We start from the raw sequence: 18,214 nt of genomic DNA on the forward strand, positions 1-18,214 counted from the left end.
TAAGCATAAATATATAATAAATAGGTACTTTATTGTGTAATTTCATTTTCATTGAATAACAAAATTCTTATTATTATTGATGCATTAAGGATTATTGTAATTCCGACAATAAAATTTGAGCTTCCCTTTGAAATTCGAGAATGGATCAGAAATAAGTAATAACAATGGAACATTTGCCTGACATACACCAATTGGTGCATATTATATCTAAGATTATACTTTTGTTCAATACATGGCATTTATACTGTTCAATATACCGCTGAATTTACTATTGCAAACCACCTTCCAACGAAAAATCAAACAAACAAAAAACTTGAATTTGTACTAATCTTATCAAAGATGTGTTCCACCTTTAATAGATCTTTTTGTGAATTTTCGCAATTTAAAGACTAATGATTGACTGTACGAATTTGACGTTACAATAATTGCACTGGTTGACATCTAACTTACGCGGATAAGTGTCACAGTTGTATAAAAAACAGTAACATCAACAATAAACATTTTAATAGCATCATATACAAAAAGATCTATTATCACAATTTGGGTGTATAAAAAATATACAATTTGGTGCACTCAGTTAACACGTAACTGCACATGTATTTAAATAATTCGGTAATAAATAATAACACTTAAAATAAATAATTAAATTAAATCCCCACTCGAAAACATAATCCGGTTCAACGATCATTTAATTTATCTTGGCTTCTGCTACTGCTACGTGACGTTTTACGATGTAGATTTTCCAAATACGCCGCAGGCGCCCACCCTTCTACTGAACTACCTACGGGGCAAGTTTTAATTTCATATTTAATTTCATCCAAATCGATTTGTTTACCTATAATTTTAACAAACCACCAACCGGCACAGCCAACTTTTAACAGTTCTATCATATCTCCTTCCCTCATATTTACTTCACTATTACCAATTGCACAATAATCCGCTAACGCAACGTAACGACCACTCTGTAATGATAAATGTAAAGTCTCAATCAATAACTATGTTAAAGCAATCTATAACGTCAATTTCTAATAACAAAACGCCGAATTGTCACTTAAAATATTTAACTGATCGTGTTAATAAAGCGGTAAAAATACATCTGAAGCGATAATAATAAACTAAGAAAGCGTTACTGTATGCTTGTAAATACTTAGTTATTTTTGTGGGTGTCGTAATGAGAAACAGCAAAAGATAAAATGTGGTCGTAGGTAGATGTACTAGTTTGCGTTATAAATATTAACAGAAAGCACCTGAAACATAAGAAGAAAAAAATTAAACAGCATGCTACGGCAACCCAACGAATAATCGACAAAGAAATAAGTCCAACTTACTAGAACCAAAGAAAGAATCGAACAGCTGAATTAGTAATGTGAAACATAAAATGTGGAAGTGTTTGTTGTGCTGCCAATAAAATATTGAACAACGCGATGAACTGTGCTTTGACCAACCCCTTTCACTAAATCTGTAAACTGTAAAATAAAGCTGAAGTAGTGCTTTTACAAATAAGAAAAATATTTTGTTTCCCCTCAAATATTTGACTACTTGAAGTGAAGAAACAAGAAGGCATAAATAAAAATTCTTACAGGAACTGCAACGTTATTTGGATGGTCTTCGTCGTCACTGTTACTACAGTCGGAGGACCAATTCTCCCCCTCTATACTTTCTACAGTGTCGTCGACGATGTGATGAGTTTGTGAATCGGTGTCGCAACTCATCGTTCTGTGACTGTTGATCAATGAAATATTTGGCACGTTATTCTTCTGCTTCTCCCACGAGGTGGTCTGTCGGAGAGGCCTGAAACAAAACTGTTACTACCAACCTAATCAATGACAATGCAATAACAACTTGTGTGTTTGAGCCGTGTACTGTTTGATTTTCTCCCCTTTCAACTCTTCCAGTTGATTGAGAAGAACACGTTTGATTTCATTAACCCAAGCCTGTTTCTGTTCGACGTTAGAAGCCTGAATCGTGTGCACTTCTTGTCGCCCTTGCAACCAAACTTCGAATTTTCTCACGTCACCTTTGACCGATTCAGTCAAACCTATCTGCGACATTTTCAAATAATGCTTGAACTGATATGTTGCTTTGTTGTGCGACGACTTCGATGCGGCTTTGCAGAACAAAATTGACTTTTGGTAGAGGAAAATGTGTCTCCTCGTGGGTTTCAATCTTAGTCTTAGATCTTTCTTGTTTTCGACCCAGACCGAAAACGAGCCTTGCAGCAGCAAATCCCCTTGCTGGGACAGATCGACGGGGAATCCCGTTATGGATATTTGGTGCATGCTATCGTTGACGCACTTCAACACCACCAACATGCAGTCGAGGGCTTGCTGCAGCTCTTTGCAACACTTCCCCTCTTCGGAGTAGCGCAGTAAATCTTTTAACAGCAGCTGATATTTGGTTATTCTTTGCACCGGCTTCAGTAAATACGCCGCGAGAGGTAGTTTGTGTCCGAGCTTACGCTGACATGCTTGAAAGAACATGTTCGAATCCACTAATGTTTCGCGGAGTTGTTCCGACCTGGGAATGTTTTGGCAATAGCAGCTGTACAAGCGAAAGAAAGTGTCCCGCTAGAGAAATCGATTGTTAATACACATCCCAACTCCGGATTTACACAGAACAAGATGACTCTCTTGTGTAGATCCGGCACACTCTTTCAAATATTTTCACTTACTCGTTGGACAAAACACAAAGCAACTAGATCCGTCGATGAGATACAATTTTCAAGATCTTGTAAAAAAATATTGCCGTGAAAACTGTAAATCTCATCCAAGTTACCAAATATTATGTTTATTTTATCAGCGAGACCTGGAGTCACCAAATGTTGCATCTCTTCCGACTTGACTTCCAGTTTATATCCCTAAAATGGCGGTCCTCGTTTATGACAAATTTTTATTTAAAAATTTACACTCACCGTGATAACAGACAACAATTCTGACACGTAAAATTTTTCAGTCTCTATTAGTTCACTTAAAACGTGACCAGTCTTGATTTTATTTATTTCCTCATTTTCTGAAGACAGGTACGTTTGGTGAACGTCCGATTCTATGTGCTTTTCTGACGATTCGCTCTGGAAAATACCTTTTTGTACCATTTCTGACCCACTTTAAAAAATTATTTACCTTTGATATCTTACAAGTTTTTTTTATAACGGATTTGTTGGGATGAGGGGCACCTCCAGGTGGTTGTTTTGGAAGCGCCGTCTCAGAAACAAACTTGTCTGGTGGTACTATCAACGTATTTAAAGTAGAAATACGTTTCTCGCACATTAATGACATTTCGTCGATTTTCTGCAGGACCTGAATTCAAAATACACACTCGAAAAATGTTAAGATGTTTCAGTTTTTGTCCAAAAACGTTACCTGTGTCACGAGGGCTTTAATTTCTGGACTAACAGAATCTTGCGGATATTTTAATTCTTTGGGATCCTTTCCAAAAACTTCTTCGGTAGTTTTTAAAAAATCTTCTACTTCTAGTATATACGTTTTTGCTAATTCGAGATCTAAAGCTGCATCCACTTTATGTTTGTCTAAAAGATTCATTCCTTTCGTACACCAATCATTCGCCTAAAAATAACATATCAAATTTTCAACAGAACTATTAACCAGCAGTAATTTTTCAATCCGACCTTCTCCACTTCTTCTATAATTTGTTTGCTGGTAGTGAGAGTCTCCTTACGCTTCAGTAACTTCTCCACCAACGTATCTCTCATCCTTATTAATTCACAGCATTTAGGTTCCACACACTGCAGAGGATAAAACATTTTATTTTGAATCAGATTCTGTCCCGACGAAACAACTTCTTCAGCTCTTTCTATATCGACCAAACACAACTTCTCGAACGCGATTATTTCCTTAATTAAACCGTCGATTCTATTGACACTTTCTTTAACTTCCGCCATATCACTGACAACTTTCAGATGCGAGTTGAAATTAATTTGCAACTCGCGAAAATCTTGTTCGAAACGTCTCAATTCCAAACAATGACGCAGTTTCGTCGAATGCTGTTGCCAAAAGTCATCAAAAGTTCGCTCGGTTTCTTCCAACTGAACTAGGAGTCGTTCGATAGCGAACACATTTCCCACAGTGTTATCGCTGCTTGTCGATTTTCGTTTGATCGAACATAGTAAATTTTCGCCGTGTCTTGCTGCAGACAGTATTTCTTCTTTCAGTTCGGAATAGCCTTGGGTTTGTCGGTTTAGGACTTGCTGAGTTGAGTCAACATTGTTGGGTAATTCGGCTTCGTCGATTATTTTGGTGAATTTATCTAAGGCATTGGACACCTGCTGGGTCACTACAGAAAATTTCTCCAACTCAATTCGCTGCTGCATCCAATCTTCGTGAGAATATTGTAAACTACCTCCTAGATCTGAAGTTATTTGGTTTAAATCTATGTACTCGTGGAGTTCCTCTATTGTACTTAATACTATCATACGAAACTTAAATTCATCCTTAAAAAGTTTATTGCTCACTTCAGATAAAGCTTTTTGTATGAAACTTGCAGGCCTTATTACGTACACAACGTGTATAAGGCCGGGAAAGTACACCTAAAAAACAAATTGTCAAATATTTTTCAATTTACGATACTAAACTTACGGAAATTTTTAACAAAACAGTTTTCACGGAATTCCACCTGTCTTTTCTCCTATCTATTATTAAATGGAAGCCCAAATCTGCCTCTTGTAGCCTAGAAAATAATTTTTACTTTTTCCCTTTACTAATTTTTGGTGATCTTACGACGGCACTGAAGTTAAATACAGCATTAATCGTTGATATTCAACATCCGTTAACAAATGAAAATTATTGTTATCTGGAAAAGTAATGATAGGACAACCTTCCTTCGACTTTCCACCTGAGATAATAGCGTATTGTGAGTGTAACAGTTCGGCAACATCGTTAAGTCCAAGGGGTTCCGTTTGAATCGTATTTACCATTTCAATTTCTTCGCAAGGTGTAACAGGTTCATCTGAGTGTCAAAAAAATTATATCAACTACTGCGAAACACATTATTGCAATTGCAATTGCAAATGCAACTTATGATCTTTTCCGTGTGCCACATTTTGATCCTAATTTATTTAGTTTTCAGAAATGACGCTACCCCAATACGAAAAGAAAGACCGTGTACAGATAAATAATTGCACATTCGTAAATAGAAACATAAAAATAGCAGTACGCAAACACGCGACATATGAAATATCTCCAGGCTGAGTACACAAAAGAAACTTTGATGACAATAAAGTAAACAACAAAGAGAACACAGAAGTAGTGCTCCACGAGATCGATATGTAACAGAATACAATAAATAAGACCTTTATGTAACGCCGTTGTTGAGGTACGTTTTGTATTAAACTGTTACCCACAAATAACTTGCAAATAAATACGGCGATAAAGTTAGGTGTATCGAGGAAGAATTTACTGTTTAATACATTTTATCCAGATGTAGTCCTCGTTAAGTTAAGGAAGTTGTTAAAATTTTTGGGCAGATGCTTTTTGTTACAGACGAGTTATTTCTTGGTGCAGGCCGAAGCGTATACCATGAAAGTTTTTAACACTTGTAAACTAAGTTAGACATTTACAATCTGCACTCACGGAAGTACGGCAGTCCACCAAGTTGATAACCACTGCAGAAGTTGGTTTCCAGAAGAGCAGCACTAAGCGACGCGACAACTGACGGCAAAGTGTTCCTCAGAATTGTTTGTGTTGACAAAAATATCTTTGTGAGCTAGAGATATGTCCTAAAGCTGTACTGCGTCGGACTGTTCGGGCGAATTTAATAACAATCGGCATTATGCAAACTCTGTAAGCTTGGTCGGTCGTTTAAACTAATTTAAATGTATTGTACATGTGGATGTGGCTCTACACAATTACTTGTTCGGTTCATTGTTAAATATAATTAAATTATAAATATAATTAAATCAAATCAGAATCCTTGATCGTTAGATTCTTATTAATGAAATTTGGTCGCGTTCTTTTTATTGCAACCACCACAAGCAATTCCTGTTCCTCTCTAATATTTGAGCGTAACTAATATCGTTGTACACGATTGACGATCAAGTCGTAACGGCAGTCAAAATTTATTATTTACTTATCCAAAATTTTATCGCTTGTTGCGAGTTGAACACTCTCTGCATGAAATGAATCACTTATCACTTGTTCTCGAACCGTGATTACAACTTATCTGCATTCCCACGTAAATCGTAAGTTGAAATATCGAATTTAAAGTTCAACTGATTTTACATGAAGATTTTAGCAGTGTTGGTGTACTGAGATTCTTTGAAAAAAGAAAATTAGAACATTATGAAAACATAAAAATTTATTAACTCTTAAAAATGCACATCGTAAAAATCAGTTTTCAAATAGATTTAAAATTTAACTTGATAAGAAGAAGTTAAGTATAAATATAAAGCGACGTGCAAAAAACTTATTATTAATTTGAATAAATTAATACTAATACTATGTATATGCGTCCCGCATATAGACAGAAACAAAAGCGCTCTAGCAAACAATTGATTAATATTATAAAAGCTGTTACCTCTACTTTATATTTACAATCGTTAGACTAATGTTCATTAAAATAAATTATTTCAACATGATCAGTCGGTTTAAATCTAATTCGGCAAGACTTTCCCTTCCATGTATACAATACAAAGATAAATTAATTTCTATAATGACAAATATAACACTCATACAACAGATTTAGTCATCCTCACTAAAATCATTCACACTTATTCCATCCAAAATATTATTTTTAAAAAATTATGTCGTCTCCATATTCAGCTTGAATTGCTAATATAGTCTGTCCACGTTCTTGTCATTATATACAAATTACTTAAAATTATTAATACAATAACTAACTTTACTATCACCACTTAACCTCACTTTTCGTACTTACTTAACATGCAAGGCAAGCTGAATATGCAATAGACAACAGAAGTCCTTGATTTTTTTTTAAACAGTATACGTTTGATGGTACCGTGCCTTCAAATAAATTCGGAATGGACCTTTACATTTATAAGAGATGGAAAATATGCGCGTGAGATCTGCGCATTGTGAGAGAACAGTTGACCGCTACAGTTACTTCCATTGGTTTAAGTCAACATCTTTGTTGTCTCACAGGACGCAGAATTCCTTTGCGCAGTTACGTCACTGTGCGACAAAGAGCATCCTTACTTGTAAAGGTAGGCTATGATTTATATATTTTTGTCTAGTAACGGTTGGCAATAGACGTTAAACATGTGTACTGTGCTGTCCAAGGTCACCGCTGTGTCTTTAAGAATTACATGTTACCAACTTCATAATAAAATCACAGCCAACTCTAATTCCGAATTTATTTGAAGGCACGTTACTAGTAAACGACGATTTTAAACGCGTTCCACGTTAAATTATATAAAACAATTTATTTGTACTGTCGTTTAAACGATTCATGATTGCGCAAGTAAAAGTAAGCCACCGAGGCTGGGACAAAGCTGGACATTTCAAATTCTTACATTACTCGCCTAGAATTTTCCAAGGTTCACTAGAATAGTGTACTAGAAAATTTTGATCAGAACTAGCTTAAACAAACGTACCGGAGTCTTACATTCTACTGAAAGTATACGGCGCATGATGTTGAGCGTTTGCCATAGTCGTAACGATATTTCCTTGTTCGTTAATAACGTAACCCGCGTTGGTCAATTGGTACGAATACGCGTTCCCGGGGGCGTGACCGTTGGGATTTTGTGGTCCGTTCGGTATTATCTGAGAGACGGGAGTTACTAAAAATGTTTGTTGATGATGCTGAGTCCCGGTGCCGTCATTCGGTTGGGCCACTACTAAGGGAATGACTTGCTGCACCTCGTTGTTTATTACACACTTCTGTATTTGCTGTTCTCGCGGTCTCTCGATGATTTGAGCGGTTTTCTGTATCGTGTGCTGATGGATCTGGGTGGGCTCTGGTTGCTGCTGTTGCTGTTGTTGTTGTTGCTGCTGCTGCTGCTGTGTTTGCTGCGTCTGGCTTTGCTGTTGCGACGTCGACGCATTCTTCGGCTCGACTTTGCAGAATTTCACGTGGGGAAACTGCTCTTTCATGAAGTGTCTGAATGTCGAATAACCCATCAGCTTAATTCCGGGTTCCAATATCTGGCCGTATTCTTTATACGCGTCGTGTAGATTTTTTCGAGTGACATCCCAGGGTAACTGTATTGGTTGCTTCGTGTTCACTATGTCTCTTTCCCCCGTGTATTGCTCCAAGTATTGTTTCAAAAATTCGGTCGCGTGGTAGTATATATCGAGGGGAAATGTATTGTGGGGTTTCTTTCCGTGGTTACCGTGGACACGTGGCGCCACCCCGTGAGTCATCACGTGTTTTCTTATTCTTTTCAACTGGTAGTGAGTACAATTTTCTAAGTATAAAAAGGCATCCAAACAAACTCTTCGTCCTTGATACACATACTGCGCTCTCAATCTTCTCCTCTCTTTGTGCCTCACTGTAGTGTCTGGATTTGCAAGACACGCCATTGTTACACCCATCAAATACATATCGTGTTCTCCTTTCGTCAATTCGGCAATATTGAGTCTGTGCTTGTAAACGCTATCCGGATTTAACCCTCTGAAACAGCTTTCGTCTTGACATTCGCACCCCCTTTTAAATCGCTCCTTAACCTGCGCTGAACTCTCTTCCAACTTCGTCGAATCGTTCCCGCTCGCGTTCGTATCCACCAGTGACTTCTTCTTCTTCTTAAGCGGCTGCTTCTTTTTTGTTGATTTTGGAGGCGTTTTTGATTTTGTTGTTGTACTCGTGTTGTTCTGTCTTTTAGGCGACTGTGGTGCTTCTTCCATAGGACTAGCATATATTGTATTGATGTGTTGATTAGTATTATCCACTTGTATTGCATGTCCTTCCCATATCACCTACAACGTACACCATTAGAAACATCAATTTATTTTTCAAATGTTCATTCCAAATTTGAACATTACACAACTACCTGCTGATCGTCCATTTGATTTTGTTGAAAATGATTGTTGCCGTCTATTGTCGAAAATATCGAGTGAGCAGTGAGCGCTACCGGGGTTGACCACTGCATTTGCGCTTCGCCTTCAACAACATCACTTCCTGTTGTTGGGTTTGACTGAAAAGATTGAGACGATGGCGACTGATTTTCGTTGTTTTCTAAGATAACCTCCGTTTTTTCGATTCTCTCTACCGAAAGTAACGAATGTAACACTTCACTCGCTTCCTTTTCAGCTTCATCAACTTGTGCCATCTAAAATTTCCACTTAATCACAGAAAAAAAAATTGTGTATGTTTGATCACTCTCAGCTACTTAACTTCATTTTCTTAGGTTATTATGTATTGTAAATTGTATCACTATACTCATGAACTGAAGTGCTCAACTGAAGAAACTAAGTACAATAGAATTTGTTAAAGTCTTCCAAACATAATTATCACAAAGCATGGTAATGTAACAGTAGTCATGACAATTCAAAAATGAAGTATATTTAACACAACTTTTTGGATATTTGGATTAGTATGGCAACCACTACAGACTTTAATTTGTCAAAATATTCTACAGTTGACGCAACATTAATAGCGTCAATGTTAAATTTTGATTTTGAATTTCACATATTGACGACGAGCATACCCAGTTGATTACTATTCCACATTCCATATACATTACTTGTGTAATATTATAGCTGTTATCATGAAAATGCAAGGTTATTGTAATAATGCGCAAGTGACTTTGTCAAAGTAAAGCTGTAAAGTATATGAACCAAGAAAATGTAAACATACCTGTATGTTGATGTTATACTTGATCAATGTAAATCGTGAATAAGCAGTTATAATTTTATTTTCACACCAACGTATGACAAACACGTTAAAAAAAGCTATAAAGCTTATAATAATGCATTCTTTCAACTACGATGATGAACCTAAGAAAATGAACAGGGGAAGCGACAAAAACTGTGTTGTCGGTTTCAGAAACAATCTTTTATTAGCCAATTAGAAAATCGTTTAGATCATTAAAAATAATCGGTGACAGCAGTAGAATAAGCTGATTACTGGAGAGTCTTTCCGATTAAGCTGACATTTTTCCCCCAAAAACGTGCTTCCCGCAATATAAACAAAAGATGCGATAAAAATATTGCGGGTTAAGAGGCTTTGAGCGAAAACCGTCTTTACTGTATTACATAAAAGATCATTTTCGTTTGCCAACCGTACAGACAGACAAAAGTGGGCCCTATTGATATCCATTACATGCACAGACGTTTTACCTTTTATTCAAAATTTATGCCATAAACCGGGCGCTTTCAACAGTCAGACATGGAGAAGATAAAATTGTCTATCGTTTGGTGTAACGATTCACACATCACAACACGTTTCAACATTGATTTAGGCGAATTAACTGTACCGGAATCGAAAACTATTCGGTTGTATTGTACGCCATATTCGCTGTCGTCAACAACCTCGCGTTCACACGATCGAGACGCCATCGCGCAGAATCTCAATTCTTGCGCATGTCCAACGATATACAGTCAAATTCAAATTTAAAAATATTTGGAATTTGTTTGCCACGGTCTATTCAGCGAAAATAATTATGCAAAAATTATAATCGACAATTTTTTTAGACAAATTTGAATGTTGATAGTAGTAACTAATTCCCATTTGATCAAATCTGTGACATTGTATTGTGATATAGATTGCACAGAATACACAGGTGTTTAAAAAATCGAATCAAACAAGAAAAGGTTTTAAAAGTCATGATTTAACTTGAATCATCCAACCGTAAACGTCATTATTACGACAGTTGTCATAAAATAAGGAACAGAGGGTATGAGATGGGGCTATCATGAATACATATTATTCGTTGGGTTGGGAGGTAAATTTTATGAATACATAATTATTAAAACGTATAATGAAATTTCGTGACAGCTGACAGGGCTCAGACAATGATTTTGTGACTAAAACCGTCGCACACGTTTTCGATGGATTTGTCTTTCACAGCCATTGATTAGAAATGTTTAAATTACGCTCTAGTTTTCAACTTACGAATTTTGTACACACGAATGTTACGATTGTTACCGTATCGAATACCATATTACGTTATAAAAAACGGATGTCAAATTGTACGTTTTTAGTCGAACGAGTCTAGAATGTCCTTCGGTGCGCAACGTTCGACTTGAAAATGCATCTCATATTCTCATTCACAAACTAAATGTTAATATATACGATCGAATGATTAATATATTTTATTTTATCATGTTTCAGCTAAAAACATAAAATTGTCTTTTTGTCATATACATACTAGTACAATGTCAACTTTTCGGAGTTCCATTTTATAGTCTTCGGGAATCAAAACACCAATACATAGACTACACTGAAAGGTCATATGTACATACAAGTAAAAATACGAGTAAAAATTTACATAAATGAAATATGTACGAGAAATACATAATACTACCCGTGAGTTTAGTTTTATCGCCCGCCCGATAAAGCCTATTAAAAAATTAATAAAAATTAGGAAACTTTAGGGTTACAGTCCCTTGATATAAGGCTTCAAGCGTTTGTAATCAATTTTCCCGCATCTCTTCATCGAGAGCTATAAAATTAAAAAAAAAAAAAAATGATTTTGACCAAAAAAAAAAATTTTTCCATACACGTTCATAATTCACAATTAATTCAAAGAACAGCTTTATGAAATTCGCATCAAAAGAAAATTATTAAGTTATTCCAATTTTAACATTAACAGCGAAAAATGACCAAGATTTACAACTATGTATAGTCCTACAGAAACTCTAGTGGAACCCGACTTTGGTCGTAAATTTATGTTTGTCACTTGAAAAATAGAATTTTATGCTGCAGCAATAATCCTACTAATAAATGCTAATGAGGGTTGTCAGTTTGGGGTTCGCAATGTTCGCTTCAAGCAGGGATGTTACAGGTAGTCGTAGTTGTATTTACGACAAAGGTTATTACTTGATAATAAAATCTTATTCTTCGGTTGTTGTTGGTAAATTTACAACCAAAGACGAATTCCACTAGAGTTTCTGTAGGACTATACAGTGCCATACCCATAAATAAATACCTCATTGTTGGAGTAACAGCTGTTCAAAACTTTTCTAGTAATTTTTAAGTCCATAAAAGATTCCATAAATAACCCATGTCACCCTCTTTTTTGGAAGTGACCGCCCAATTTAATAATAAATCATAGCTAAATTTTGCACTTAATATCAATTTCCATTTACATATTTCAAAAATCGCTGTTTTCATGATTTCAATGACACCAAATTTTTCCTAAATGTTTGAAAGGACTCTCAGCGACAAATTAAAAAAAAAAATTAGAAGGCATAATCTTAAATTTCTGCTGTACGAAATGGTCGAATCATTTTTTATAAAATAAAATAATTGTGAAATTTCTTTGATAGCGTTTTATTATCAAAGTAATAAAGCAATCCAGATTTTGATTATATGTATAAAAGTTGGCATTTAAATTAGGATAATAACTGCATAAATCGACATTTAACATCTACGAACCAAGTATGTAGTAGTATTTTTACGGTAGTATTTTAAAATGACGGAAATCATCAAACGGTGGTGAAGTTTGATTTACAAGGGTCTCCAAAAAGTCGTCGGCACCTTACAAATCTAGGACCGTACCCCCAGTTATGATTTACAGCTGGTTGTTTGGGGTAAGCGACCATTGACAATTAAGAATTATGACCCATGGAGGGTCCTCAATAAATTACTCACATTTTGGTACCAAAAATTATTAAATGTCAATTAATTTGAAATCAGTGACACCTTTATAATTTTTAATATCAGAATGAGTTGTCTGTGGTATTTTCAGTCCAGGGAGTCGTTAAAAAAAATTAAGTAATTGTAATGTTTTCAGTTTTTAGCGTCCTGACCCCATTTGGAGCGTCTGTTTGAAAAAAATAGAAAATTCATGTTGCACATAGTACTTTCAGTGTAGATTATTGACCGCTAAATTCAAATTTCTAGGATGATTAGAATGGGAATATGCTATACGATGGTCCACCCCGTATACCTGTTTCATAAAAAAATTGAAATGGTTACAGAATGTCCGACAGCGATAGTGCGATACACAATAATTCCTGAACTTTTTGAGAATTTTAAATCGATTAGATTAGAAATGGGTGTTTTCTTCGCTCGGGCGGTAAAACTTGACTCACCCGGTACATACATATTATTTTTAAAGTAATTTTTAAAACATGTAAAAAATTAAATCTCTTAATTGTTTTGAAAATTATTTAAACTAAATCAAACCGATTTTGCTTCAATCATTTTTACATTGTAATGAGACTGACATTGCAAAGATCGTTACATGCATCTGTACCGGGTGTCCCATCACTTGTGTCCCGTAGGAAAATGACTTTAAAACTAAATTATATTTATATGAAGGTATTATAGATGCATAAATACCGTTCACCGCAACAAAAATTGGGTATTACTTTTTTGTTAAAATTAATTACCTAGGTACAGCAAGCAAAAAACTATCACTTTAAAAATTAAATTTTGTTCGATGCAGTTCAAATTTAGTATACGTTATGAAATAGTAATAGAGAAATAAAATCCGTAATTAGAATTTAATTAAAATGTTTTGATGTAAAGATATTTGGTTAATTTAATTTGGGTCCTTCTACTTTATAAAAATTTATGGAAGACAAAGTTAAGTTTGTGGGTATTATTCTTGTCCGCAATTTATGGTACGAAGACCATTCAAGAGGGTTCCAGCGGTACCTGCCTGTGTTACGGCGTCAAACACACTGCACCCCTCATAAATCTTCGTCTGCAATAAATTTTCATAAAGTAGAACGGCCCAAATTAATTTAACCAAATATCTTTACATCAAAACATTTTAATTAAATTCTAATCACGGATTTTATTGCTCTACCATTTTTTCAAAACGTATACTAAATTTGAACTGCATTGAACAAAATTTAATTTTTAAAGTGATAGTTTTTTGCCTGCTGTACCTAGGTAATTAATTTTAGCAAAAAAGTAATATCCAATTTTTGTGGCGGTGAACAGTATTTATGCATCTATAATACCTTCATATAAACATAATTTAGTTTTAAAGTCATTTTCCTACGGGACACAAGTGATGGGACACCCGGTACATATGTACATAGGTATATGAACCATTTTTAGGAACAAAAGAAAGAAGTGATTTAGTTAATTGGACGAGTTTTGTTTAATGAAATTTAAAAAATTAAATTAATTTCAGTTGAACCAATTATGTATGTGCATTACATTTTAATACAAAATTTTCTTATTTTTTAAAAATAATATGGAGAAAGTACTAAAAACGAAAAGTTCTACTCTTAACCTAGTATTTTCTTATTTATAAACTATTTGGGACAATAAATAAATCTATAAATTTTTTTTGTTTACATAATATATAAACTTTACATAACGATTCCAAAATTTTTATGTTCATATCTAACATTTATTTATGTAGCAAATCTTCTTTTAATATTAACCCTTTGGGCAGGCAAATTCTCATAACGTAGTTAAAGATAAAGCTTACAATATTAGAATTGTTACAATTCGAAACTATTTGCAACTTTGCATATCACAATAGAATGAAATCAAGTATCAGCTGAATAAATAGTTCATCATCAAAGCTATTTTTACGTTACATCGATTATCCTTATTATTACCACAGCGTCCCTTTTTCGTCCTTGATAATCTCATCAAGGGCGATTGAATTCCGCTTTAAATATGTCCTTGTTAATTTTAATGGGACAAATACATCAACGCTATCACGAATGCAATAAACAAAATATTAATGGAAATATTTTATGCAACGTTATTTGCCTGTAATTAAACTGGAAAACACGAACTCGGTTACGTTTTATAGTTTATTTACGTATTTAAAACCAAACATTTTAGGAAAGTAAGAAAATTTTAACCGTTGCCGTCAACGTATATTCGGTAGCTGCCCCACAACAAATCCTTTAAATTATAAATTACGTTCAATTTAGTGTTGGTTCCTTCTAAAATCAATTTCGAAACAGAATCCTCATATTCTTCCACACTTGCTGTAAATTCACAGCTACGCAGGAGAACATAATTAATCCCAAAAACACCGAAATGAAAAAAAAAACATGAATTTTACAAGACACTAATTATTAACTACAAGAAAATAATTTCGTTGTATCATTGTAAAACATAGTCTGCAGCCATAATAATTGTTTGTGCTACAATCTTGTATGATATGTAATACATTACGTTACCTTCAAGATCATATTTCAAAATATCATTTACACGATTATTAAAAAGTAGTATCCTGAAAACTGAGAACGCATGTGTTTGCATCAGTTACATCTTACAACAGTTATTTTACGGATTATTATTAATTTGATAATAAAAAAATCGACATTTTGCAGTTTTACGTAATTCTATGTCAACAACAGTAAACGAAATATACATATGCATACGTCACCTCATACTTTCCAAATAACCAACGTTCAATTATTATTATTGCAGTCGCACAAATTAATATTTTGATAAAGCATCAACAAAAAGATAACGGGTATATTTATTTCACACAGGAATATTTACATTTTGATACAGGAAATGTAGAAGTAGGTAAAGTAAAAAAATGTTTAGGCGTGAGAAATACGTATAGTATTATAGACTAATAAAGAAATTGTAGTTATTGTTTTAAGTAGAACATGTCTCTAAAATTTCTTGGATCTTGTATCAAATATTATTTCCAAGAGATTTGGCCAATATAAAAAAGAAACGTCATCCAAAAATCTATTTTTGGAAGTTTCCAAAAATTGTTTCTAATTTTCTAAAGGTACAAAACAGAAGTTGCCTTTGTAACGCTACCGCTTTGTCCTGAGGATTATTATTTAATTTGTAAATATGCGACTTCATAAATACGTTTTTAATTTGATTGGTGAAAATACAAATATTTTACGTGAAACCGATAAAACATTAAGGGTCACAAAATGACCGTTGACCTTTCTCCGACAAACGTATTTTTCGATCATAAACAAAGCTGGCAAGGTTTTTATTTCACAAGTCCACTTGTATTAGGGGTTTATAATTTTTATTACATATTTATATTTTGGAATGAATCTGCAAAAATTTGATGTAAACATTTTTTTTTTAATACCACCTACTTTGTTAATTAAGTTGACATCACAGAATGGCGTTTACCTGCGTTGTGAACCACATAAATAAAAAAACATAAGTATATGTAGATGTAGCAGTGTTTACCTTGACTACTAGTAGTATTTTCATTTTTTCGGTTTTAAATGCCATTTATAACTTGTCAACCATAATATGTACTTTAACTCACAAGACATAATTTAGATTTTGAAGAATATCCAAATTAGAAACGAATTGTAGTATTAATAATTACATAATAAAAATATCAGCAGTCACATAATTTCCTCTAGCGTTTGACGGCCTTCAGTAATTGAATTTTTAATCTATTCACATTCCGTGAAATTGATTTCAATTTTCACGGCATTGTAAAATTAATGATTGATGTGTGATGTTACTGTATACATATACGTATGCGTAATATTTGATGATGATGTGAAAAGTTTATCCGGTGTACAAATCAGCTAATTTCCCAACATACGTTCTGTTATCTAAAAATCAATATTAAAAATAATTCTGAAAATAGAATAAAATCAATATATTGTAAATCTGTGCAGTGTAGTTCGTACAGATTCGTTTTTTGCGTGCCTACAGATTTTAACACCATTTCCGAATTGTTTTTCCAGTAGTAAAAACCGAAACACTATTGACCACACAATTCACCGTGGCCGTAAAAAACATACGTGAGACCTTATCGGAAATCCGGTCTAAGAAATAGTCTTTGTGATAATATACATATTTGAAAACGTTACGCATGAAATACAATCATTTACAATTAGCAGCTCCATTTTCTGTTCAATCTTAACGGAATGAAGACTGTTACGTGTAACGTTGGGATTTAACGACCTAAACAACTTAAATATAGACAAGTGAAAACAAGTGGAGGATTTGTAATTTTCTTATATTTGCTTAATTAATTTAATTTTTGTGTCGAATCATGTATGACCAACAACAAATCCATATCCTGAGCCATATCAATGTCAACTGTCAAGTTCAATGCAATGCTAAGACATAATTGTCCACATTTATGTAATTAGATGATTGTGTTATCTCACAAATTACTGTTTACATTAATGAAAGAAAATAGTGAGTCTACCGCTACTCAACCGCAATCCGTGGAAGTGAATTGTTCTTTAATTAAGTGTTAGGATTGGTCAGCAAATCTTGATGATGAAACGAAATAAAAATTCGATAAAAACACTACAAACTTTGATAAACGATATCGTTCAAAAAAAAAAATCGTAAATTGTAACATAACATCTAATCTCAACTTTTCTCGTGTCCCTTTTTTTTAAGATTTACCAACTCTACTTCTTATCTGGAATCTGGGGCGTTTTTGTTTAAAAACTTGTGAAACAACTACTTCATCTGGGTAAAATGTACAATCAGCTTTTCTTCCGTCAAAAAGGGTTAACTCTCAACCCTTATTTGTAAATCTTTTTTACAATAAATAGCCGTGGAAGTCTTCGTGATCAGCTATTACTATTAGGGGTTTTTATGGTGGGTAAAATTCGAATGGTCATAAGTACTCCACATTGGTTAGCAGCGTATGCAGGGAAGTGCAATGAACTGCATCTATAACTAAATGAAGGAAGGGAAGAAATAGACACGTGACAAAAATACACAGGTGGCGTACTTTAATTCCAGATTGATTTGTTACTCACCAGACGATTCTGCGTCTAAATACGAACTTCGTGATCGACTGACGGTGGTGCGTTCCTCCATGGCTTTGGAGGCATTCCTTTTGAATTGTTCCAGAAAGCAATCGATCTGCGTTTCCAGACTGGACTCGGCCATAATTCGAATTATGGCATCTATCTTGACAACACTTCACTGACATCACGGTTCGCGTCAAACTGTCAAGATGGGATGTTTAACCAGCCCCATCGTGAACACAAACGCACAGTGTTCCCACAACCCACACCTACTTTCAAAACAAACTGACGAGTGACGACTCTGCTGCGTTCTGACCGCTCCACCAATGACAGCAGGATCAGTTATGCCATCTATGACCCTCTTCGAAACGGTGAACTACCGAACAGCGAACACGCAACTACAGTCGCAACGCACCAGTTCAGCGCTCTTCTCAACATTTTAA

General features: G+C 34.5%; 2 protein-coding genes across 9 annotated transcripts; both read right to left on the minus strand.

Moving 5' to 3' along the window:
- Nucleotides 1–12: 12 nt before the first annotated feature.
- LOC138140227 (guanine nucleotide exchange factor DBS-like) lies at nucleotides 13–18,214 on the minus strand. Of its 8 annotated transcripts, XR_011162456.1 has the most exons (13): nucleotides 17,781–18,214; nucleotides 4,734–4,962; nucleotides 4,593–4,683; nucleotides 3,626–4,543; nucleotides 3,360–3,563; nucleotides 3,120–3,296; nucleotides 2,912–3,067; nucleotides 2,672–2,857; nucleotides 1,843–2,567; nucleotides 1,581–1,791; nucleotides 1,329–1,466; nucleotides 1,148–1,247; nucleotides 882–962 (listed from the first exon to the last, which is right to left on the minus strand). XR_011162456.1 is itself a non-coding variant. In XM_069061066.1 (12 exons), exons 1-12 carry the CDS (start codon nucleotides 17,911–17,913, stop codon nucleotides 678–680), a joined length of 3,261 nt encoding a protein of 1,086 aa, XP_068917167.1. In that variant the 5' UTR covers nucleotides 17,914–18,213; the 3' UTR covers nucleotides 13–677. The 8 variants fall into 8 exon arrangements, 6 of the variants coding, with proteins under 6 accessions (XP_068917167.1, XP_068917172.1, XP_068917171.1 ...); XM_069061066.1 differs by lacking the exons at nucleotides 1,148–1,247; nucleotides 1,329–1,466 and adding an exon at nucleotides 13–781 and having other exon boundaries at nucleotides 836–962; nucleotides 17,781–18,213; XM_069061071.1 differs by lacking the exons at nucleotides 1,148–1,247; nucleotides 1,329–1,466; nucleotides 17,781–18,214 and adding exons at nucleotides 13–781; nucleotides 10,248–10,591 and having other exon boundaries at nucleotides 836–962.
- On the minus strand, nucleotides 6,292–10,223 carry LOC138140229 (uncharacterized). Its single transcript, XM_069061073.1, has 3 exons — nucleotides 9,766–10,223; nucleotides 8,957–9,238; nucleotides 6,292–8,885 (listed from the first exon to the last, which is right to left on the minus strand). Exons 2-3 carry the CDS (start codon nucleotides 9,236–9,238, stop codon nucleotides 7,572–7,574), a joined length of 1,596 nt encoding a protein of 531 aa, XP_068917174.1. The 5' UTR covers nucleotides 9,766–10,223; the 3' UTR covers nucleotides 6,292–7,571.

This window comes from Tenebrio molitor, chromosome X (assembly GCF_963966145.1).
Source record: "Tenebrio molitor chromosome X, icTenMoli1.1, whole genome shotgun sequence".
Classification (NCBI taxonomy): Eukaryota; Metazoa; Arthropoda; class Insecta; order Coleoptera; family Tenebrionidae; genus Tenebrio; species Tenebrio molitor.